Below are 25,843 nucleotides of genomic sequence, written 5' to 3'. Positions count from 1 at the left end.
AACGGCTGCGGTCCAGTCACTCGATGAGCCCAAAAGCCGCGCGCGTGGGAATGAAGATGCTTGACTCTATCGGTACAGGGTCAGTCCCCCCGCAGGGTTTGAAAATATTTCAAGTGAAGAGCTCCTTAATGATGCGCTCCTCTTTTCCATATAGGGGATTTACGGCCAATGTTCAAGGCCGTACACGCCTTATTGTGCTTTATTAACACCTCCGGCAAGTGCTGCTTTATCAACATTTATGAGAAACATTGTCATCTTTTTCATCTCACTTCATGGCTCTCCCTCATTTCCCGCCGTCAGAGTCTAAATGTAGGAAGCCATTGCAATGTTGCACCATAGGAAAGCCACAGGGAAGGCTGAGGAAAGGCTGAGCGCTTGTTCTTTGTTCTGGTGTTCTGTCCTGGAGCGCTGCGTGTGATTCTTATCCAGAGCTGACTTATTTCTGGCCACGATCGCTGACAGTGTGATGATGAATTTGTCACTTCTGTCTTGCATTCCTTTCTTCCTTCCACTCGACTGATCGCTGCCTGTGTTTTTTTTTTTTTTTTTTTTTTTTTTGCCTCTTACCCTCCTTCCTCTCTTGTTTTCTCCCCTCGCCATTGTTTTGGCATTTTCAAGTGTTCCCTCCTTCTTATGTGCCATCATTAGAAAAACCTCGCCAACTCTGTTTACTGTTCCAAGCAATTTTCCATTGATCAGACATTTAATATGGTTTCTAATTGCTATGGCTCAAATTGGGTTACGATTTCAAAGTGAAATGCAATTATCGACATCGCATACACGAGAATGTAGTTCCTCGCGAAGATCAGACATCTGAAAAGTGCATTGTGCATATAGTCACAGTTGTATATACACACACACACACACACACACACACATATCTATATATAGTATATATTTATATATATATATATATATATATATATATATATATATATATATATATATTTGATCCAACAATGGATTAGTGCTTCAGGTACTAAAAGTAGTTGTGTCCAGCCAGTGATGATTAGGACTGTCTAAAAGCAACAATTGTCATAAACCGGAACCGAACCAATGGCTGAGGAGGATGTGACAAAGATCGAAATCAACAAATCAATGCTGCGGAAGTAATAAGTCAATTAGAAACATGTTTCGTGACTGAAAAAAAATCCAGCAGCAGTCCCTTGCTATGTACATCTTGAGAAACAAAATCCCAAATGTTGCGACTCCGCTTGGTTGTGGCCGTATTCCGATAGGCGCATTCGATTATTCTTCTATTCATATTTTGCCATCTTGTACTGAACAGGCAGGATGGAAAGGTGTGAACTCCTTTCTCACTTCACAATAACCCACTTCTTCTGTGGAGGCATTAATGACCTTTTAAACCTTTCGTCATTGAGCTGATGTTTCGCAGCATCCCAGGTTTTGGTTAAACCGTTTATTTTTCCAGCAATTTTTGTTGAGATAAGATTTAATTTTGGGGGGTGCCACCGTGATGTCAATTTAGGGTAGTGCCAAATTTTCTTGTTGAATAAATGAAATTGCCCATATAATTAGATGACAACTCAACAATCTTTGTTTTGTTGCTTGCCCCACTTTCCGCTCTCCTCTTGATCTCTTCCTCTCCACCTCTTCCTATTTTGCTCGATTTGAGGCATGTTGAAGCACAGCCAACGATAGGAAGCCATAAGACTAACACGGCCTGTGACTAACATGTCCTCCGGGTGTGGGCCATGTTATACTTGCGTTATTTGATATCTGCATTTTGTTTGACAAATGCAAATTCCTCGGCAGCCATATGCCTGCACGGATAGTTGCGCACGTCACGGCATGTGCTCGGAAAGATTGCTTGCAACTATGGCCCGTGTGTGCGCGTGTGTGTGATGAGGTCATTGTTCAGTAGCAATCACAGCGTTCTCCTGAGCTCTGCACTCTTAAGTCTATGGTTACACTCACACTCAGCACAACAAAGACGGCACTACAAATGCGCAGTAGCTTTCACCCTACGGTCTCAAAAAAAAAACCTTGTTTCTAATGAGGAATTCAAACAAAAGCAGGACTGTAGTCCTTCGTGCGCAAACACAAACACAAACACAATCTGAGGTAGCAATCGGGCTGCGGTAGGAAACTAAGGGTGCGCCTCAAAGGGGAATATTCAACATGCAATTCTTGAAATGTATAATAGGAGGATAGCATCTAGTTTGTGGTGGTAGAGGGAGCAGTGCCGCTCATAGCGTGGCGGCGTGAGCGTGCCGCCACCGACTGTGGTGAAATGAAATCACGCCGCTTTCGCTTCAATGCGCCCCAGACACTCGGGTGGATTGCAGGACTTTTATTGTTGACAGTGTGGCAGGAACCACGGTGAAAACCGCGTTCGGTCTCGGACGTTCCTCGCAGCTCTGACTGACGATATTAGCAAAAGAATAATAATCTCATCTATTCGTATATTACGAAGCAAATGCGTTCCGTATGATGACAGTGCGATCGTACAGTGCCGTGATACAAATAATCATTTTCCTAGTAATCCCCTTGTATGTATGACAAAAGAGCAAGGAACACATTCGCTCCCGTTCACGGAGCGTCCGTGACCCGAACGAACCCTTGCCCCACGATGCAGCCGCGACGGTAGCGCCTAAATGTAACCATGAATTGCGGTGGCCAAATCAAGGCTTTTATCCGACTTCATACGAGGATGTGGGCTCGCTCAGCTGCGCTTTCTCCTGCGAGTCCCTAACAAACCGGGCACGCTCGAAGGAAACCAAAACATTCACGGGCGCCAGAATGAGCGCGTTCACAACAGCATTCATCAGGCACAAATCCACTACACTCAGTTCACGTTCGCGTCAAATAGGAACCAGTTCAGGAACTTTCATTCATTGAACTCGTTCAGGTATAACACTGACCATCGGTGACAGTGACTAATCCGCTCTGGTGTTGATTTGAAATGTTGCAATCACAAACCATTTTGTGTCTTTATTTGACCTCCAACGATGGAGGTTTTCAGGAGCTTTTAGGAACTTTCATCTCACCGTGTTTAGTCCTGACATTGGCACAGTCTGCGCTGCACCGCAGAGCTTAATCTGACTAGAATGTGATCCTCTCAAGGCAATACACATCAGCTTAGCTGGATTTCATTGGTTATGTTTGGATAGAATTACTAAACGGTAAATATGGTGGTAGGTCATCTTGCTACCCAAATCCCAAACCCAAATTGTCATTTCAGCATCTGCGTGGCTGTAGCATAACATTTCTAAAAGCAATCATTAAAAAGATATGACATTTCGATCAGCAAGAGAAATAGCATCATCTCCAGATTCCGACTGGTGGATGTCATATTTGCCACAAGTAGACAAGCGTTGGTTGTGGGTTACACATCGAGTTGCTAATACTCTTCAGTGCAACTTTTGTACGCGGTACCAGTAGTGTCTGGCTTTACGTCCGCTTTGCTGGAGAGTTTGTGCCTTCTCTCAGGGCTAACCAAAAGACCCCATTTGACCCCGTGTTCTTCTTTTTAAGGGCACGTCACTCGTGGCGTTATGGATAACAGTAAACATGAGGGCGGGTGTCACATAGTATCTCGTCCCGCAAAGCCCCATATCCAGACGCGGCTGAGTTAATGGAATTCTACGACTTCGTTATCGCACTGCTGATGACCAAACGTCAGGGAATCCACCTAAAATACTCATGACGCGCAATGGAGTAATGCGGTCAATCGATCCAGTTGAACCTGTCACACACTGTAACTCTCTAATCGTGTCTGATGTAGATTGTTGAAAGAACGGCGTGGGAATTCTCACGTCACATGCCGAAAAAGCTCAGTTTCATTCAAATGCAGCAGGAGGAACAACTTCCAAATACTCCTAAAAAGATGCAGAGTGCAGAATGTCGCTTCACATTTCTGTAAACGGTTGTTTGACTCTGTGTCGCTTGTGTATGATTGAAAGATGCACAGCAGGGTTGCACTCTCATTCGTTCCTTTTCAACCAAGTCGGCATAAAGCAATTCTGCCCTCGAAATGTGGCCATGCAGCATGAGACAAACAGCAAAAGGGGAGCAGTAACGGTGCTCCCTAGCTTAACAGGGGGCAGTGTCACAATAAGCACTGCACGCTGAAATGAACATTCCGCATTTTGACACTTACATCAGGTGTTATTTACATTGGCGTTTTGTATAATTACAATCCAACAAATGCAAGATATTCACAAGAGCTTAATTGACCAAGTCACTTCACTCAAGCGGCCTGTGATTGATCGGCCACCTTTTGCCTTCAGCGGCGGTGTGCCCCGAGGGCCTTCGGAGCCTTCTCTGCTGGCCGAAAGCACTGACCCGCAGTCACGACTTCATCATCGCACTACTCGCTGGAAGTCTCGGCGCCCTTTGCACAATGCTCGTCGCACCGGACGATTGCAATATGAGTCATCCGAACCGGTCCGAGTGCTAGAGGACTCTGCATCTTTTTGCACAATGGTCCCAAAAAATAAGAATAATTGTACCGGCATGAACAGATAACGAGCAACCTTTTACTGCTCAGCGACTGTTTTTCTTTTTTTTCTCAATGTCTTTCTGTCTCCAAAGTCTTTCTCTGTCAATTGACTGACCGTCTGTTGTCGCCCTCGAGCGGCTCCGACGACCGGAGACAAATTCCTCGTGTGTTTTTTGGACATACTTGGCAAATAAAGATGATTCTGATTCTGATTAAATAAATTCATTTTAAAACACGGGAGAGCTTTACAGTCAGTTATTGACAGCTGTCACATCCAACGTTTGGACAACACATTTAGCTTTATCATTGTTATTACTGTCTCGGTGCATTTCGGAAATAGTTATTGTGCTTTTTTTATGAATCCACGGGGTGGATTCATAAAAAAGTACGAATGGTGTCGATCAGGGGAAGACAAACTGTGGCCCGTGCGCCAAAGGCGGCCCGCCCCGTTCTTTCATCTGGCCCAACGAACACTTACAAGAAGCCTGTAATATTTGTTGCATTCATTTTTGTTCTAAAATGTGTTTGTTCAAATATATTTCTTCATTTCATATTCTGTATTTATTTCCTTTTCGAAATAAATATTTGATTTATTGTTATTCAAATTAAAATATGACACAGAATATGACGTATTCAACATTTGTATTCATCAAGTAATTGGTTAATTCGTTCAAAGTAAATTCCTCATTACTAATATCTAAAAATGAGAACTGATTATTGTGTTGTAGTTCAAATCAACGATTTTTTCCCCCCCTCCTTGTCAAGAACGGCCTTTCCCATCTCTCCTTTGAAAACCAATCTAATGTGGCCCTTGAGCACAACATTTGGCTGACAGATACTGTCGATTCAAGAAAACGGTAACTCTTGAAAACGGAAGCTATTCATTGCGCACCAAAGCGAGGGGCGGAAAAGTGGAAAGAGGAACTCAGAGCGGCAGTGGACACATGACCTCGATTGATCCCTGAGCCATGTGAACTTCCTCATGAGTCATGCGTCACGGTCTCCCGGAAGTCCCTCTTTCGACTACACGCGGCCGCCAGTCTCCGTGAGTCTCGTCACGCCGTCGTCTCGGTCGATGTAAAGTCGAAAGCTACACGACGGGCTGCTGCTTTATTTGGTTTATATGTCTCCCGTGCTGAAACGGCCACGCTTAAAGTTTCATTTTCCTCAAAGTTATTGATGATTTCAAATTTGAGGGATTCCTAGTAAAGGCAATTCTTATTGACAAAGCAAATGGTGTTGGCCCACTGAAATACAGTTCTTGCATAATTGTGATTCTAATTCTAATTGTTGCAGTTGTAATGCTCTCAGTGCAGGCTCTTATAGGCAATGCTAATCAATACATACAAAAAAAACCCAACAACATTTGAACTAAAATTTAGTTCTTGGCAGTATCGGCGCTACCATGTATGGTTTTCGCAGAACCAGCAGGGGCAATGGAGTGCAGAGTCGTTTTCTTCCCAAAAGCTGCGTGTGCGTCGGAACGTGATTCAAGCCTAACGTTAATGATGTGAACACAATAGTCGTTAACCTCTGCTAAAATGAAATGTCAAATCGATAAATCGTCAAACATATCATCAACTCGCCTTTGATCAGCTAATATATAAAACCACCATATCAACTCTGCTATTACAGTGCAAGCCTAAGCATGCTTTGTCTGAAAACTCCATTGTAACTGCAATACATCAAGCCTCTGAACAGAAAATGTCGAGGAATACTTTAACATTACCCAACTTGTGAAGAAAGTGACATGTACCGTAAATACAAGAAGACGACTGCAACAGGAAGACAAATTAACATCAATAAATGAAAAGCAACGACACTCTTTTTCTCTCATTTAAGGTTGTGTATTGCAACGTGTGGTTAAATTGTGGAGCGATAGATTCCCGATTATCTGAACCCGCGAATGACACGAATGGATGCCGACGACAACATCCATATGTCAAGTGGTCAGAGTGCATGAGCCGCACATTGGTGCCGAACACATCATTTTGTTCAACAAGAATTTTGTTGTGTATTACAGCACATTGATCGCTTTGCACGAGCTCTTCCTGTCCCACCTTCCGCCTCTGCACTCCCTCTTTGCCCATGAGATGCTCCCGTCTCTGCTCTCTAATTTAATCAGCCAACTTCCTGTTTACCTGCCACATTTATGGGAGTGCGTGCGTGCGTGTTTGTGTGTCTGCAGCTGAGCAAATATGATTATCCATGATCCAAACTAATCAGAGTGGCCATCCTGTCTTGTCTGCTTTGCCGTGCTCACATCTCAAGAAAAAGAGTTTTTTTTTTTTTTTTCCCCATTTCTACTCCGTGAACTGTGATGCTAAGTAGAGAGGCATTCCGAGTACTCGTCTCGTAGCGAGGTATCCGACCTCTAAGCTCAACTCGGGGGCGCAACGCTGTTGGTGTGCCCCGTTCCTGACTCTTTTTGTGGACACTTCTCCAAAATGTTTCATAGAAAGTGGTTACGTAGCAAGGGCCGTACGCAAGCAAGCCGATAGCCATCTCACATCTGCTTTGCACATGGAAGAGGTAAAGCAGGATGTCTGAAAATATATGACTTTGTGAGCATGTACGGAATAAAAAGTCAAGGAAGCAAGAAGACAGAAACATGAAAGGATGGTGAGGACGAGAGCAAGTGTGGAAGGATGCACGGAGGAGGAGGGAAACGAGAGATTTTTCCGGTGATGGAATCAGACTGAGAAGTTGGGCTTCGTGTGGGAGTCTGACGTCACACACGTTCCCTCCTCCGCTCTTGTTGGAGGTTTACAAGCAGATGTGTCAGGCTTCCACTCATGTGAGAGAGTGAGCAGCAGTGTGCGTAGTTCTGCGCGGAGAGCATTAAAGAGGTGACGATGTGCGTATTTATAGTACATGAATTGAGCTGACTGCAACGCTGACTTCCACTGGCACACGCGGAGCTATAAAGACGTGTGCTTTAACAGTGTGTGTACACAGGTTCATGATGTTCTATTCAGCACTGCATAGCCATTTACATGTTGCTCACAATTATGATGAATGCAGGACTTAAGTTCAATAAACATTGTGTAGCCTTTCTGTGGAAGTTTTTGCACATTGCTTCTCAGATAAGTTTCGATGACTGATATATGCTTTGATCATTCGTTTCTCAGCTGAGACTAAATTCAGGGAAATTACTTCAGTGGTTGTTCCGCATTTTTAAGCAAGTCACAGTTTTCATGCAAAAAAAAAAAAAGGATCTTTCTACAGATGAAAAGCATGAAATAGTCCAGAGGAATGAAAACTAGACATTTCAAGAAAACCTAAGCGAACCTGCGTTTGACTCAGAGCAATTCGATCAGATGAAGGTGTATTAAGGAAAGCTTCTGTCAGGCAAACGCATTGTATTAAACTGTTCTTCTCCAATGAATGCCGTGCTACTTCGGATGCTCTAAGTGCAGGGATCCTCAGTTAAAATTCGGCACTATGCACGGGAAATCACGGTAAATGACTGGCATAAGGAGTCAGACCTGCATCTCAAAACCTTTTTTTTATTTTGATGCCTGCAACTCAAAAAAGACATGCAGGATGGTTGATGGATAGCCACCGTGCCTCAATTGAGCTGTGTTGCCAGCAAGAAGGTGGCAGACTTATATTTTGGGGTGTAATAATTGGGAATGAGTTGGTCGGTCGTCAAAATGACCTTTGCAAAATGTATATGTTTCTAACTTACCATTTCCTACCATTATTATTATGATTGTTTTATTCATGAGTTGTTGTTGTCAATTTCTTTTTTTAGCGTTAACATTTGTCAACAACATTTCACATCATGTACATACAGTATATGCAATTTCTGAGCCATTGGAAATAATCTTAGATGATAGTTTATCGTAGATCCCCCCCCCCCAAAATATTCATTTATTAATTTGCCCCAAAAAGTGCAAATACTTGTGCGCTAGCTACAGTAATCATGCAGGATCTCCTTCCTTCCGGTGCGCTGCCCACCAATGCGCACCCCCAGCAACTGCACACACGGGAACACAACCACGAACGTAACATACGTGTTATCAAATAGAATTCACTCGTTTACAGGTCACATCAGTATGCGAGTCTGTCAATAACCTTTGCCCCCTTAGCTCTTGCTGATTGTATTATTCTGGAATGAAAAAAACTTACCTTCCAGTCATATTTGTAACATAAAGGCTGATAAAGTGGTTTTGTGTTTTGCTTGAATTGCCCTGCATTATAAGCAGCGGTGTTTGCTGTGCTATGCTCTGATTTACAAAGAGACACTAGCAAGTCTTTTAATTGCACACAAGTAGTAGTACATTTACAACCACCAACCCATATGAGTGGAAGTGATCAAAAGATAACCAGTGTTTTAATTAATGAGTTAGGTTCACAGTCAATTCAACAGCTGCGGATTATGTGTTAGGCTCATCTTCCGGAAATCAAAATGCCAACACGCTCACACTATCGTCACTCCCTTCACGGCAGCGTTAGTGTACGTGCGTGTGCGTGTGGGTGAATGATTGTGAATCTTTGCAGTTTGAGTGCAAGCCTACTTGCATGTGTAGGGGTACAGAGGATGCTTGTTGCCTAGCAACCCCCGTCTATGCGATCCTAGGCTCTGCAGTTGTGTGCGTGTGTTTGCGTCGGGATGAGAGCCGAGTCCAGCTGCAACATCATGAAATCTGTATTTTCCTCGAGTTCCGCTGCGGCAGGTAGCAAATTATGCATGTTTAGTGGTTAGTACTACAATTAACAGGTGACCAGTCAAGGGTGTACCCTGCCTCTCACCCGAAGTCAGCTGGGATTGGCTGAATGCAGGTCACCTGTGACCCGCGGTTTAGAGAATGGATGGACGGACGGATGGCGCATACATGCACACTGCTCTTTCGCATTTACGTGTGTACTCCTGTAGATACATATACTGTACACAGCTAACTTGGTTTTAAATATATATTGAGTATATACAATACAATTCAACAACAATAAATTGGTACGTATCCAGCAAAAAAATCATATTATCTTGCGGGAAAATGAACTATTAATTGTTTCCTTTTGATATGTATTATTTTTCACGGTAAGGGAGAATCACCCGCCGAACGTTATGTTCTCCTGTTTTCATGGTAGTTTCGTACAGCTCACAATAGTGCTTCCAAGAGGAGCGGCGTCACGGCATGAAGGTCTGCCTGCACGTAGCTCAGCTCTTCCTCAGTGATGGTCGAAGCATCCCTCCATCCATCCATCCAGCAGCCCGTCCGCCCATGCGTCCGTCCGTCCGTCCGTCCGTCCAGCGAATGTCAGGTGACTTCTGGCAAAAGGCAGGCTACACCCTGGACTGGTCGGCAATCAATCGCAGGGCACATAAAGACAAACGACCTTTCACACTCGCATCGAGTATGAAGTGAACCCACGGTGCCTGGGTGGAAGTCAAATGAGTGAACCGCTACAAGAGTAAAAGCGATAGAACAGACATTACATCAGCCGCCCAGTGGGAGAAGGTTAACACACCATCTGGTCTCGTGGCACAATTTTTTTAATCAATGAATCAGTGATCGCCTGGGACAATTAGCACGGACTCTTCGCTTTTCAATGTAGATTTTAGACATGTTTAACAACAACCTTGTGTGATTTGGGCTTGTTTCGTTGAACGCAAACTTATGGTGGCCCTGAAGTGCAAAACACAACAGCAAATGAAAAAAGACAACAACATGAATCTGAAGGCTTTTCAATGTGTTGTCAGTGAGCGCATACTTATTTGAATGTCGTGATTTAGTCCTGAGGAAATCTATGCACTATCACCTCAGATGTGTGTGTAATGGGAGCGAGCCTGGCGGTGGGGACGTACGTGAGGAAACCCAAGTCCCCAATCCTTAAAAGCGCTCGCCGCCGGCTGCCGCGTTATACACGAAACGGCGCAGCGTGGGTTTGAACCCCGACACGGTCGACCACGCGGGTAGCGTCGCGGAAGTGATGTAATGCAGAGCCACGAAAGCAGATGGGTTATGTCCCGTACAGGAAATGACGTAGAGCTCAAAGGAAGCTGCTTGGTCATATACTGGACAGCTCTGTCTGGCAGCTATGCCTCTGACTGGTTTGAAGACATGACAAGGGTAAGCTGCAAACAATACATCCATCGGCCTGCAGTCAATTGTTTCGTAATACATTTCAAATTCAAAGTCCAGTCTGAGGATGATGTGGTGTGTTGTTAGTAATCGGTACTAGCACTTCTTGAGACAGACTTGTTTTATTCACTTTCGGCCTATATCAAGCCTACATTTATTTTCCACCACCTTAACCAATCAGAGAGCCCTGTTGATAAAGGTGTCTTAAAACAATGCGTGGTGTTCTGTCCCCCAGGAGCAGCAGTGTTTGGTTATTTTGTTGGCTTGCGGCAAAACTATACCAACTGTGGCTGTAAACGATATGACAATATAGTCCCACAAAGTTAGCCTTAAACTGGAAAACAATGACGCTCCATATGTTAGACTTCCTGCATCTACCGCAGAGATAATTGATAATTGGGAAGATCGACACACAAGTACCCATTTTCTATATCCCTCGTCCTCATTAGGGTGGCATGTGAGCTGGCGCTTGGCCCAGCTGACTGCACAAGAGGGCGGACACTCGCTAGAATTGGAAGTTCGAATCTTCAGTTAATCTGACATGGATTTCGTTGAGACTGGGCGAGGAAGCTGGAGTACCCGGAGTAAACCTACGCAAGCAGAACACGAACGGAACATCGGAGCCCCGAATCTCACAACTGCGCTAACCGCGAGGCCACCGTGCATTCCGAATCTTTGGGCACTTGTTATTGCAGTTGAGCAGGATGACAATGAAAGTATGAAAAAGTTGCATGTAGCAAACATAGGCATGTTAGCATACATTTGTGCTAACAATAGCATAGAAACAATGCTGGATTGTAAACATGTCTTCTTGTGAACACGAACCGCGGCGTCAAGTCAAGTGCCGTAAATATCTTTTTTCTCCCGCTCGGTAGCTTGACCTGGTTTCTCTTGAAACGGATCCCTAAATCCCTCCTCTATCCCATATCTGGCTGGTCTTGCTACTTGGCGGGACACGGAGTCTCTGTCCTGTTGTTGCACATTTCACCGATCACACCGTTTGGATTCGATTTTCATCACTTCTGTTGCAAAACGGGCAGTAGTGGGCTCATTTGCGCATCATGATATAGTGAAACCCCGCGTTGACATATTGTCCTAGATGCACGCTCGCTTCAATGTGTATGTTATGGGAGATTATCGCACCATTATCGACTGGCCGGCGACCAGCTCAGGGTGCACGCCGCCTCTCGCCCGAAGACAGCCGGGATGGGCCGCCCCCGCGTGAGGAGAAGCGCAACGGAAGACGAATGAATGAAGGAATGAATATTGACGATGTACATCTAAATGTCATTGCAGGTGTGTCACTGCGTTTGCTCTGCTCGTGATGTTCTTCCACACCAGAAAGTGTGTCGCGGGCCACTGCTGGAGAAGTATGAACAATATTACTGTGGTTATACTGTGAAGTGGTATTAAAAAGCATTGTGTGATACTGAGAGCTTATTCGAATGTTTTGGTTATTTTGTTTGCTTTTGTTTTACACCAGAGGATGATACACCACACCACTGCAAACAACATCCACAAGAATAAACACATTGTTACATGAATACCTTTCTAAATGTGTCATTCAAAACGGAACATTTCTTATCATAAAGCTTTTCCTTAAAACTTGATCTCGTTAGATTTTTGCAGTTGTCCAATCAAAGGAATGATTCAAGCTGATTCATTTGAGACTGAATTATATGGGAAGTACTTGTTGACAAATGACTGTGACGTGTGTTATGATGTTTGCTTGGGATATGAAGCTGCCTGTCAGTGTCGGGGTGCGCGTATTCATGAAATGCACCGGCGTGTGGTTTGTTGCAGCGCGCGTATATCAGGCTCGGAACAGGACGATATTGGCAGAGCGCTCGCTCTCTCCGACTCTGCCCTGATGCGGTGTGTCCCGTACGCAGGCGCCGCCCTTACTTGATGACGTGAGTCATGTGGGGCAGTCGGGTGCTTTTATGAGGGCAGACACGGAAGCAGCGTAGTGCATGGAAAAACAAGCATAACACGACACACAGTAGCTAGCGTGCAAGCACACAAATGGACCTCAGTCCCACGACTGGTTACGAAACACTTTTTCCGTTTGTCTGTCTTGTACTTTGTCGGTGAGGCTTTTTATTCTCTCTTCGTTACTGTACGTCACAGTGCGTCCCCCCCCGTCCCCCCCCGCCCAGTGAAAACCAACATCTCAAACTCCACAGATAGATAACTAAAATTAAAGGCCAAGTATCACGAATACCAATATTTCATTTCAGTTGCACTTTCACTTTTCTTTCATTCACACAAAGAGCATTTTTTATTTTTTTTATCATTCATGTTGAACTGTTTGTTCAACCACATTGTGATGAGTTCCAGTTTCTGAAATAGCTTGCACGGGCTCCGCTTACAGGAAGGCGGTGTGAAGGCCACTTGTTGTTGCCGTTCATTGGCGGGCCAACAGAGAGGGATTTTGCTCCTTTTTACATCCGGTTAACCTCTGGTCCAACATCTTGTCACTAAACATAACTCAACATAAACAACAAGCACAACTTAGCAATACGCCTCATAACACGTAGTACGTTGAGAATTATGTAGGATGACGGGACTCTAACATTGGTATTCTGGGCCACTTCCAATTTAACTCAACCAGCAATATTTTGTATGTATATGTATGTTAATAGCAGGCTACTTTGTGGTCGATGGAGAATGACATTTGTCAAACAGGACCATTTGCATTCTGGGGCGGTGGAAGAGGTTCCATTGTGACTCAAACAGCAAAAGGGACAATACATCCAAATTGATTTGAAAAACAACTGTTCATGGGCGTTGTTAGTTTAAAAAGTTGGAAACGGTAGCTATTACAGCGAAAGTGTACCTCGCATACTCGTCTTTTCACGCTCAGCAGAGACAACATCATTGACTCTTCAACAATGCTTCCATCCAGGTATTGTGATGGCAGCAACAACTGAGTCAGACAAAAAGAAAGGGAGGAAAAATGAAGGATATCAACTTTCCACTTTGCAGACGTGATGTGAGTACAAAAAAAAAAAGTGGAAAATGAAGGCGCCGGAGATGAGTGAATAGTCAGAGGAGAGGACTCGGGGGCAGACTCGTCAGGCCCAACGCAACAGGTCGACTCGGCTTTCCGGAGTGCGGCGCGCTATTTTCCATTGCCGCTGCCAGCGAGCGAGAGGACAAGAGCCGAAACCTGGAGAGAAAGGATGAAGTAACGGTGGAGCTCTGAAAAGAGAGAGTGCGTGGTAAATTATTGCAACGGGTGTGTGCCCAGTGAGAACATTGGAAAGAACAAAAGTAGCGCTATCTTAAATTGCGTTGCCTTATGCCTTCTGTGTCATGTATAAAAACACTCGCAAACTTTACAGAGCTAAGAAACAGCAGAAGGATTCATACGTTTTTCAGCATTCAGTTTGTTTCTATTTGTACTTTTAACATGCAAAGTAACAGTGAACATTTCTATTTCTACTGTGTGTACTTTTGAAAACGTATTCGTAAAGTCAGACTTGGGAAAAGAGACCCTTTCGCAATCACGAGGAAGGCGCCTGGGCAAACGTTCCGCTTGCCAATCAGACGAACACGCAGAAGAATGCAACACATCGCGCTTGCTTGCCAAGCAGCCAGTTTGATCTCCTAATGAACTGATCTTCATCCAGTTCTGATGAAACTGCTGTCATTGCAACATCCCTGCTGACCTCTGCCATTTCTTCCCAACTTACTGCTTGTTTTCATCATCAACTCATGTAATTGAAGGTTTTAACAGGCACTTTATTTACAATATATATTATCATACTCTCAGACATCATTTTACATTTCTTTTTTTGCCAAGCTAAAATGATTGAAATAAAATACATGAAATTTCTTTTCACATCAGTATTTTCTAAATCCCAAGCGGTTTAGCAGTTTTAATTGATAGGCTCAGTTTCTAAGACTGTTGCCTTCAAGTGTCATAGTTTTGCTGGGAATGCATTTTCAAATTGTCCCTTTTTCTGGAAACCAAAACGAACCTCTCCTACCTTTTCATTCACTACCGGATTTGTACAATTGTTATTTTGAGTGTCCTTAATGTACAAATAGAGACCTTTGTCTTCTTTGAAAAAGTCTCATCTGCAGTGTGCAAATTCAATTCGCAGTAACTACAACTTTAACACTTCAGAAGACATATTGCGTGATATATTTGATGATATAATGTGATCATCAATTGATATGAAACACCGTCCGGGTTTTAGTGAAAGTTCTCTGGCATTCTTCTGTCAAAATACACAAAGGATAAAGAAGTACAATATACCTAACATGCACTTGTGACAGGCTGGTTGAAATGACTCAGTTTTGGGAGGGCGGTTCCGATCGACGCCCTTGAGCCAGAGTCCCCGCCCGATTCCACGGACGCAATGGGCTTTCGTTACCGTGATGATCGTCGTGACTCAGCGAGCGGCTACTTTTTCGATCAGCCTAGAGTCTGAGGAGAAAAGAGAGCACTCCAAAAGACATATTTTCACTCGCGGAGGCAGCACTTCGTCATCGAACCGCCGAATTACACCTGTCAATTAGTGGGCAGTAGAAACAAACACTCCCTGCTCCCACGTCGATAACGTCACTGAACATTTGAGTATGCGCTGGTTATCGGTAACTCACGCCTTTCGCTAACGGCTTTGACATGATCGAGCTTTCCTGCAGTCTGACTGTGCTTGAAAATGGCGGATCTTTTCCCAGCCTAGATGTCAAGTCGTCGGTGGAGAAACTCTGTGTGGGGATGGTTTTACATAAGAGCTTCAGTGTTATGTCACAATCCGGAAAAATTCAGAACAGCTCACTTGCAGGCACGTTGTCAGGTATACTAAGCCAACGAAGATTTACTGACTTTGAAGTGCTTTTGCTCCGAGTGTGTGTGAATATCTGCATTAAGCATCCAGAAATAGCCAGTTAGGAAATCTACGTTCCTCTTCCAGTGGTGCTGGGAGCGGCGACGACTTCCTGCACCCTGCAGTGTTTGTGTGTGTGTGTGTGTGTGTGTGTGTGCACGCATGAGAATAATCTATAGAGTCTACAAGATAAAAGGGATATGCAGATTTGTTAATAGTAAGATTGCAACACCATCTGCCTACTAAGAGCATTATTATTTCAAATGAGTTGGGTTTTAAAGAGGTTTGAAAAAACAAATTGCTCCATTTTTAGATCACCGCCCATGCCACTTAGGTGTGCGTGTGTGGGGGTGATAAGGACACGGTTGTTTTTTCTCTTTGTGCAGCTTTGTGTGCAGCGTGTACTGATGCTTCATGTTGTTTCTGTTCCTGAAAGTGTTGTTCATTAGTCTGGTGGTTTTGACGGAAAAATCTTGCCTCATCAGTCTTCGATCTCAGATGACTCATGACCAATGACAACTTGCCTTGTGCCGACTTTGTCCGCACCGGTGGTGAGGCCGGCGCACCTAATGAATTTGTCCTCAAATTAATTTGAAAAAAAGAAATCATCTATTTTGCGAAGAAACCTTGGGTTGACAAATGAACAAGTTCTGACTTCGTTTCAATGTCCATGCATTGCCTTTGAAGGTGACATCGACCTTCCCAACCTGGTGTAGCAACGCTGCTCCAGCACGCTGGCGTATCGTCTTCATATCTGTGGCGAGAACAGCTACGCATATTTCCAGCTGCGTTAACGCTAATCGCCAGACAACGCTTGATTTACAACCCTGACACAATCTATAAAATGACAGTTGACCACATGGCAATGCCATGCGGTCAATGCCCTCTCTTGAATTGCTCTACGCTATGTGTCGGCACTGACTCGGCAGGGGCTCGATATGGTGCGTATTGCGTAGCTAATAAGCTCATTAGGCACTGGGAGCTATCGCAAAGGAGTTTTTGCCCATTTGATCTGATACCATATGAAATGTCTCCGTGAATGTTCATACTTGTTTATTGTTTGTGAGGTTAAAAATGGACATGCCCTGCAAAAACTCTAAATCTGTGCTTTTCTGACAAGAAACCAGACTTTTAAAATGTGTTGAATAAATAGCTAAATAAATATAATCATATGATGATGATTATTATTATTATTATGTTGATGATGATTATTATTATAGACTGCCCCCTGCTCTGATCTCTGGAGATGTGCAAGTGACCTTTCGCTTCCTAATGACGAACCCTGATGAGAAACAACAATAAAAGTGACAAATAATAAGCTGTTTTGACTCTTTAACTTATACCTTTTGTACAATAAACATCAGGAAAGACACCCACCAACAATGAATATGCATTCAATGCCGCAAAGAGTAATTTTGGATTTTCCTGATGTTTTCCAGAGTTGCTGGGATCTGCAAAGAAAGTGAATGTCAACTTCCAGGATACAGATGGGTGAGGCCCATCATTTTCCTCCCCCATATGTGTGCTTTCCTCCCTCATCCTCACTCTACTCTGCCACTTTTGCTTGTCGGGAGTCATCCTGACATCACTTCCCTCGAGAGCCCCCTCCCAATATTTCCTCCGGTTACATTCATGTAAAAGCTTTCGTGTCCTATTAGTTTTGCCTCTCTCGTCGGAAAGGCTGCAGGATAAGCCCAAATCCCACTCAGCTCAAGTTCAAACTAGCATGTTGACGTACTATTTGTGTGCGAACGTAAGGACTAATGCTCTGCCATTATGATTTTAGTGGTTGCATATAGTACATCTGTCCATATCTTTGCATTCGAGAGGTTGCATGTGAGCAGCTTGTCGCTTTATGATGATGGAAGCATAGCAGTCATTTGGACGTTTCTTTGCAATTTTATTGACGGAGTACACTTATTCAATAGAACATAATGACAGTGCCTCACAATCTGGGGTTTCTGACTGCCATGAAAAGAAAACATTCTGATTTCATTGCGGTAGTTCTTTTCCGGTCGTTACAAAACGCCATTAAAAAGGATTTTAAGCGTGTTGACGATAACAAGATGTCGTACACAAGCGCATCAACTTACTGCCAGAGCTGCGAAAGTTAGCGTGGACAGCTCTTTCCAATTTCCTAATTGTCTTTTGCAGGTCAGTTCTTCTCTTCCATGCTTTGATTTGGTTGTGAAGATAAATGCATTACTCGCTGAGAAACAATAAATTATCAAAGCACCCGCCGAGAAATCTTAACAAAATAAAAAACGGGCCAAAAATCAGAAAGAAAAAAACACTTGTTGGCGGTTAATGAGCAATTTTATTTCATGTGAATCAAGCCCGTTTTTTAAAAAATACAGTGTAGCTGATAATTGTCGAATATGAGACAATGAAGTTTCAATCAGTCTCAACTGCTAGAAATAATCTCTTATTTTTTACGATTGGGATGAATTAACCCTGGGAGCATTTTGCAGATCCTTCTGGCAGTTTGGAGAATCTATGGTGAGGGAAAAGGTGCTCTGGGGGTCCTTTTTTGCCTTTCATTCTTTCTTCTCTTTATTTAGATTTTGGCAGCATATGTTCATCTGTGGACCTTTGTTGTAAAGAGGGGAGCAAGATCAAAACTAAACCACAAAAGATTGTTATGAGTAGGCGCTTTGCTACCCTTAAAAAAAGCTGAATAGTGCAATTATATGAGTACGTTTCCTTTTCATTGAGCACATCTGCCTCACAGTTCGAAGGTTCTGGGTTCGAATCCGAGCTCCGGCCTTCCTGTGTGCTCGCGTGTTCTCCCCGGTCTTGGGTGGCTTTTCTCCGGGTACTCCGGCTTCCTCACGCGTTCCAAAAACAAGACTAAACTGCCCGTAGTTGGGAATGTGAGTGCGAATGGTTATTTGTTCCGTGTGCCCTGCGATTGGCTGGCAACCGGTCACGGCTGGCGTTCAACTCGGATAGGCTCCGGCTCACCTGCAGCCCTAAAGGTAAGCCGTTCAGAAAACGGATGGAAATGTACCCATTTGTTGAATCCTAATGCTCTTATTATGTATGAAACAGCCCTTACTGCTAACTTAGTCTTAGTATTTGTTTGCTTTGCAAATAAATCATTAATACATTGATGTTAGTAAAGCATTTAGGATCATTTTCAAACTATCACTCATGGCTAATGAGTCAGCACAAGCTCATTAATGCAGGACTCGTTTTGTCTTCCTGGCAGTTGCTGAAGACTCGTAACGTGCTGTGTTCTGAAGGTTCGCAAACATCCCGAGTCCGCCATCCTCATCCAGCTCATTTGTGATATGTAACAGTATGCAATGTACTGTTACATTGTCCAATCACAAAATGGCAAAAAGGCTCACGAATACGAATGACCTAAGTTTTTGCATTGACATGCCACCACAGTGTAGATTTTGCAGATCAATGGAAAACTACTGCTAATACGACGATACAACACAACTCCTAAAATCAAACACCCCTGAGGACCTCCGGTGTTGTGAAAAATATGCCAGTAAAAATCATATTCAAAGGTTCCTACTCCGTACATTCCTTGTACATGAGACGCGCATCCGTTTTCCAGTGTTTTCGTTTTTTGCGACACTTCTTCCAAAAGATCAGCCGTGTTTTCTAATTACCTAACCCTAAGGGATATTAAAAGAAGCTGAACTTCAAAATGGCGGCAGAACGCTCCTTTAAATACAGCTCTCAATTCACTTCCACATACAGGTAGTTCCTTGGCGCCAAGATGCCACAAGATGGTGTCAAAGCAATGGCCTAAGTAGAAAAACTGGGAAGAGGCGAGTTTTTCAGCAAAAAACCGTGAGGCAACGCCAGGTTCCCCCGCAGAAATCTGCCAATATGTGAACTCGTGAATGCCGAACCGCAAATATGTGGGAGTTGACGGCGCAACCCGGAATGGTGTTCAACCAATTTGCAGGGCACATCAAGACAGACAACCGTTCGTGCTTCTGGACAATTTAGAGTCTCCAATTCACTGAACATGCATGTGTTTGGAATGGGAGAGGAAGTCAATGTACCTGTAGAAAAGCCACGCCTGCAACCCACAACCTCTTGGCTGCGAGACAGACCTGCTAACCACCTGGCTTCCGTGTTTTTGCCCATTGCCAACCAGCAGATCAAATTTTGATTGTGTTTTCCAGATCATGTTTTTGGGGGGTTTTGAAAGTACCGGCGCTGTTTTAGCAATTTCACCTCGCTCCAAAGTTATACTTGAAATAAACAGAAAAACTTTCTGTTTCGTTTTGTCACGTCGTCAGAAAATAGCTGTCGGCAAAGTTTGCAAACCTTTTTATGTGTGCATGGGCAGCATAAAATCTATTGTCTTCTCCTTGAAAAGATAAACAGAAAGACATAAATACGCTGAGCGAGGAAGAGAGGCAGTCAAATAAAGACAGCTGGTGAGAGAAGCAAAAAGGTCTTAAAAGACATCGGAAACTCAGCGGCTAATTCCTTGCATCTCTGCCTGCTAAGGTTGCTTCAAAATCCTCCTACAAAGCTTTGTGTTGATGTTGTGGTCATCCATTTTGGTTGCAGGTGCTTGGCTCCCATTGGCTCCCACGGAGCTCAAGCCCTGACCTCAATTTACTTTCCACTTTGTGTGAGAGTAATAAGGTTTTATGGTGGGAGGTTAACATGAATTTGCTGGAGACAGCATAAAAAAGTGATGATCAACAGCTTGATGTAGCTTGACAACAACACTAGGATGGAACCTTTGGGTACACTTCAATTGTATTAAATGTATAAATCTTAACAGACGCTGAGGAAGGCACGTGACGTGTGCGCCTATGGGCAAGCAAACATTGTTTTTGATTTTGATTTTCTGATTTGTGAGTTGCTGATTAAAGGTTTTAAATCGATTGGGCTGTATTCCAATGTGTATTTATTTGTAACTGCTGTGTTTTCTTGTTCAGTTAAGTGGATTAGACGGTGACTGTTTTGCAAATGAACTCAAGTGTAACATTTAAAGACTCAGAATAAGCCAAAGGCAAAAGAAATCATTCTGACTGGACTGTTGAGTTGTTACATCCAACCCACTGACAAAATGTTTATGCTGCGGACAAAACAGGCTGGTCGCGAGACGATGTTTGCGGGCGGGGACGGGGAAAGGTGAAAGGCTGCGATTGCCGTGGGCGCCCGGCAAGATGTTTAAACTGTAAAAATCATTTGCCGCGACAGTCAAGGTGGGGATGAGAAACCTCGTCCGCTGTAGTAAAACGAGGTGCAAGCACCTCAACGCGAGAAAACGTAGCAAGAATTGATTACGTAGCAAAAAAATGGCCAAAACCCTTTCAGGCAAACGGGAACATCGAGTCATTGGAGCCTTAACATTAGTGACACATAACGAGTAAGAACAGTGATATTTCTCCAGAACCTCTCAAATATTGACGCTTGAATAACAGAAGAACAGTCGGTGAATTATAGAATCAAAAGACTGCCACCAATTGAATAACCGACAATAATAGATTTGCTGGAAAGAGTGATCAGAATGAGAGTGAGAAACGGTGGAGGGAAATAGCTCAAGGCGAAGACTCACAAGGAGACAAGTTAGCGAGAGAGAACGGTGGACGGAGGTGGATAGAAAGAAAGAAAGAAAGAAAGAGGGGTATAAATATTGCACGGCACATTTGACTGCTTGGCAAAGGGCAGAGCTGCCGTCCCCCTCCCCCATACACACGAGCACTGACGCACACGCAGCGTGTTGTTCAGCCTAGTAAAGCATTGTGTTATGTAGCCCTGCTTAACCCCGGAGGGGAAACTGAGCATAGGATTCGGTTAAGACACGTGCTTTTCACGCACCGTTCTGCGGGCCGTGACACCTGCAGCGGACGAGCGGAAGGTCAAAGGATGCCGATGCTCCGCTTTGATATTTATTGGAATTCTCACAGCCAAATGGAGAGCATCCCCGCGCACGACACAATTAGCACCAACTGAACAATCCCCCGCATGTCAACAACGGACGTGGAAATCCTCATCTAATAACGGGCTCATCAGAGCCGTTGTGTTACTTCGGTTCTCGATTGGGACCTCGAAAGGTGAATGCGCTTGAGGTCTTACAATTGGGAAAATTGGGAAATTGGGGCCTTTAAAATTGAATTCAATCTCAATTCGAAACAGCAACATCCTACACGAGATTTCCTTTTAGCGGGGAGCCAAGTCCATGTACCGTCTGTACAGTGCTGAACGAACGTTTTAGACCACCAGCTAATGTAAGGTTGAAATTAGCAGCATTTCTAATGACCTAAATCCCTTTGTTCGGTTTAATGACATTTTTAAAGCTTGGTATTTATTTTTCATCACTGTTTCATCCTTGAGACTGTAATTTAGTCTTCAAACTTTCATATTTCATCTGAAAAGGATTTTCATTAGTTAATGGCCGAACTCACGCATGTCCAAAAAATCAACCGATAGCTGTGCAGTGGAGTTGAGTTGGTCGTTCAGTGGTGCTACTGGTGCTTTCATTTGACAGCAATGCTTCCTATGACGTCTGCAGACAACATTAAAGAAACCAGTCCCAAACACAAGAGCACGATGGTGTTAGTTCTTCTGGTTTCAAGCTTCGTTATCATCAAAATTGAGGATGTGTTTGGATGGCATTATCGCTGTTCGGAATATTGACATAAAGGATAAATACCATAAAGATGTCAGTTATAATTGTTGTGTGCTTTTATTTCCTACCAAGTGTAGAAAATGAAACTACAAGTCAGCTTAAGACAGAATTAAATGGTTGACAAACATTTCTGGATGAAAGAGTAACCATGTAAATACCTGGTGACTTTACACTGGGTTTCAATTATAGTCATTAGTCATTTTTTGTCTTTGTTTTTTTTTTTTTTTTTTGACATAGCAAGGTCGTATTGTTAATAATGATCATTTCCATGATGTTCTACATTTCGCAACACAACAGCCCCCCTTTGCTCTATTTTCTCTCTCTGATGTTTGTGTTTCAGCTTAATCCGCTAAGCTTTGCCATTACGGCGTTCACGTCCTATGTGCATGCGTTCATGTATGTACAAACGGTATAAGCACGTAGGTGTGTTGTTTGTTCCACTGATATTGGGGGTCAAAAGGGTAAAGTCAGTGCTTGGGTCTGTTAGACAAATGGAGGGATGGCTTGATTAGACGTGGAACAGGTGTGATTGTCACATTGAACACTGATGTGTTTGTGTGTTGTTTGCATGCGTGTGTGCTGTGTAGATTTTCCCCTCTGCATCACGCAGCCCTCAATGGGAATATGGAGCTTATCACTCTGTTGCTGGAGTCACAGGCAGCTGTTGACATCAGAGACCAGAAAGGTAAAATGAACGCATCAATACAATGACTCAAATAAACAAACATTGTTTGTGACAATACTTCCTGTAATTGGTTTTTGTGCCGCACGCCTGTGACAGGAATGCGGCCACTGCACTACGCAGCCTGGCAGGGGAAGGCCGAGCCTATGAAGACGCTCCTGAAATCGGGTTCGTCTGTCAATATCCAATCGGACGAAGGACAGATTCCTCTCCATCTGTCAGCGCAGCACGGCCATTACGATGTGGTGAGTGACATCATTTCCGAAAGAATGCTTCTTCGAAGTGGTAAAATTAGGAACGAGGATCATTCTTGATACAGTATAAGGACAAAGGTCTTGGGATATGAATTAGCTAGATAAGTAGATAGGTAGATATAGTATCATGTCTGAACGCACAAGGGAAATTCACTGTTCCAGTATTCTCCACTGTGAAAACAACGCAAGGCAGTTTTCCAACCACCTCTGACTTCACATACAGTAAGTATATTGTTCTGGTGGTGTCAAACTGATCAATAAGGCTTAAAACTACTTGGCATTTTCAAAAATAAAACAAAGCTATCATCCGTAATAATACTAATATATATATATATATATATATATATATGTACGTATGTTTGTCAGAAACAGATCAAGGTATTTCGCGGTACAGTATGTTCATGGATGTGTTTGATCACGTCGCCAAAGCTGTGTTCTTTCTGTCTGAAAGGATTGAAGTGTAAAGGTGTTTAAAGGACAAATTCGCTGTATTCATGTGCTTCAAAAATGAAGTGCACAACTGAAAAGCAGGACAAGTCTGTTGTAGTCGCTCCTTTGTTGCGTTCGTTTCTCTGGGATCTCCAGCTTCCATCCCCGATCTGAAAACTCTAAATTGCCATAGTTATAATGTTTGTGTCTGTGGCTGTTTTCTGCCTGCTGATATAGAGAGAGAGTGTTTTATAATTATTATTAAGTGCTGTTTTACTGAATTAAAAAAAACGGTTCGGTAGGCATGACCTTGTCACACATTGATATGCAATAAGACCGCAATACTGGAAGGACGTCATCCCTTGAAACCAATTTGATATATCCATCCATCGCTCCATTTTCTGAGGCGCTTCTCCTCACGCGGGTCGCGGGCGTGCCGGAGCCTAACCCGGCTATCGTCGGGCAGGAGGCGGGCCCGGTACGCCCTGAAACCGGTTGCCCGCCAATCGCAGGGCACATACAAACAAACAACAACCATTCGCACTCGCATTCACACCTACGGGCAATTAAGAGTCTCCAATGCATGCATGTTTTTGGGATGCGGGAGGAAACCGGAGCGCCCGGAGAAAAGCCACGCAGGCACGCGGAGAACGTGCAAACTCCACACAGGCGGGGCCGGGATTTGAACCCCGCTCCTCGGAACCGTGAGGCAGACGTTCTAACGGGTCGTCCGCCTTGCCCAATTTTGCTTGCCGCATAATGCTCTAAGGCCTAAAGACAATTTCCTCATTTGACTTCCATTTTGCAAAAGATATTTATTGAGCTACACTAGCTTTCCCGGATGTAATTAATTCTCAGCCCACATTTAAATATTGATATGATAAAAATGGTACCATTTATAAAAACAACTGGGCTACCCTTGTATTTTTCTCGGGATAAAAAAAGTGCCTCAGATGCCTCAGGACTTCCTGTCTGCTCTTGAATAACAGCGACTTCCCGCAGGCTGCATGCGTTCAGTCATTTACATCTTTTATGCCTTCATATGTTTTGTGCTGTAAAACATTAACATGCAAAAGTGAAAAATACATGACACACATTCGTCCAGAGGTAAGGGAAAAAGAAGCAGAGGGGAAGGGAACTCAAACTCTGATTCACATACAAGTGATGTTATGGCCTTAACCTTCATTCATTTGATTGAATTTATTTATACCTTTTTTTGCTATTTTGATTACCATTGGGGCTGTTTTCATTGCTACTACGTCAATTAGGATTATTGCTATTATTAATATGAGTGGTTTTTGAGAACCTTTTTCACTTTTGGCATCAAGTACCACCCAGACAAATTCTTGACTCTCCAAGTTCCACCATCACGACCAACAATAACATACAGTAGCCTAGTAGGCCCAGGCGTTCATCAACAAGGCAGGGGTGTTATTCCTAAAAGGTATATTCTGGCTGGTTCCCTGCCAAACGCCTTGCTCCTTTAAAGCAGCACACACAATCTTAGGGACACCAACACACAAAAGTACAAAATGATTTCAATGCCCACTCAGCTAAACAAGTAATAGTGTATGTATGGGGGGGGGGGGGGGGCTTTGCAAAGTCGTGAGTGTAGATGTTCCACTACATCTAGAGGAACTACAGGAATCAAATACAGAGTAGCTCCCTATTCCACCCAAAAGTCATCCTAAGCATGCCTTTATCAAACTTGGTTTGTGCACTGTTCATGTACTGTAAATATGGATTGTTTCCAGTCTGAAATGCTGCTGCAGCACCAGTCCAACCCGTGCATTGTGGATAATGCAGGCAAAACACCTTTGGACCTAGCCTGTGAATTCGGCAGAGTCGGGGTATGGAACTTTGTTTTTTAGTAGCGACGTAAAAATAACGGCTACTGGAGAAAATGGGAAATCATCAGGATAGCTGTTGCTTGTCCTCCGCGTGTGGGCATGCATGCGTTGGTGTGTTAATGTGTGTGCGCAGGTTGTCCAATTATTGCTGTCAAGTAACATGTGTGCTGCTCTGCTGGAACCTAAGAAAGGAGATACCACGGATCCCAATGGGACATCTCCTCTACACTTGGCTGCCAAGAATGGACACATCGACATCATCAGGTACACACGCAGACAGAAACACACACGGGATTGCGGAATTTATTTGAACTTTTTCAGAAGATGAAACTCTTCAATGAGATTAAAAAACAGTGACGAACACCCCAAAATACGATTAAAGAGGATCAGCATTAACAGCAGACATAGTTGAACAATTGCAGCGTTTACAGTTGGTGCGGTCACTTTGGCCAGTTGAACTATATTTGTCACTTGCCACTTGATTTTCGCATGCACGTTGCCACTACCGACAGCGCAGCAGTGGAACAGTAGCGGCTGCAACATCAAAATCCTTGACATTTAGCTTTACCACCTAGACATACATAATGTCCTGCAAATAAAACGATACAGAGTTG

At 43.6% G+C, this 25,843-nt stretch overlaps 1 protein-coding gene across 9 annotated transcripts in view; it reads left to right on the top strand.

Moving 5' to 3' along the window:
• The window catches only part of caskin1 (CASK interacting protein 1), an 83,467-nt gene that overhangs the window by 18,810 nt on the left and 38,814 nt on the right, over window positions 1–25,843 (top strand). For 7 of the 9 annotated variants that reach the window (XM_061699689.1, XM_061699686.1, XM_061699683.1 and 4 more), the window contains exons 2-6: window positions 16,835–16,886; window positions 22,602–22,699; window positions 22,796–22,941; window positions 25,134–25,229; window positions 25,363–25,493. In XM_061699689.1, the coding sequence (XP_061555673.1) occupies window positions 16,835–16,886; window positions 22,602–22,699; window positions 22,796–22,941; window positions 25,134–25,229; window positions 25,363–25,493 (523 nt within the window). The other 2 variants (XM_061699688.1, XM_061699690.1) reach the window with 2 other exon arrangements.

The sequence above is a fragment of the Phycodurus eques genome, chromosome 16, assembly GCF_024500275.1.
Source record: "Phycodurus eques isolate BA_2022a chromosome 16, UOR_Pequ_1.1, whole genome shotgun sequence".
Taxonomy (NCBI): Eukaryota; Metazoa; Chordata; class Actinopteri; order Syngnathiformes; family Syngnathidae; genus Phycodurus; species Phycodurus eques.
This window is presented reverse-complemented; position numbering and strand designations above follow the sequence as displayed.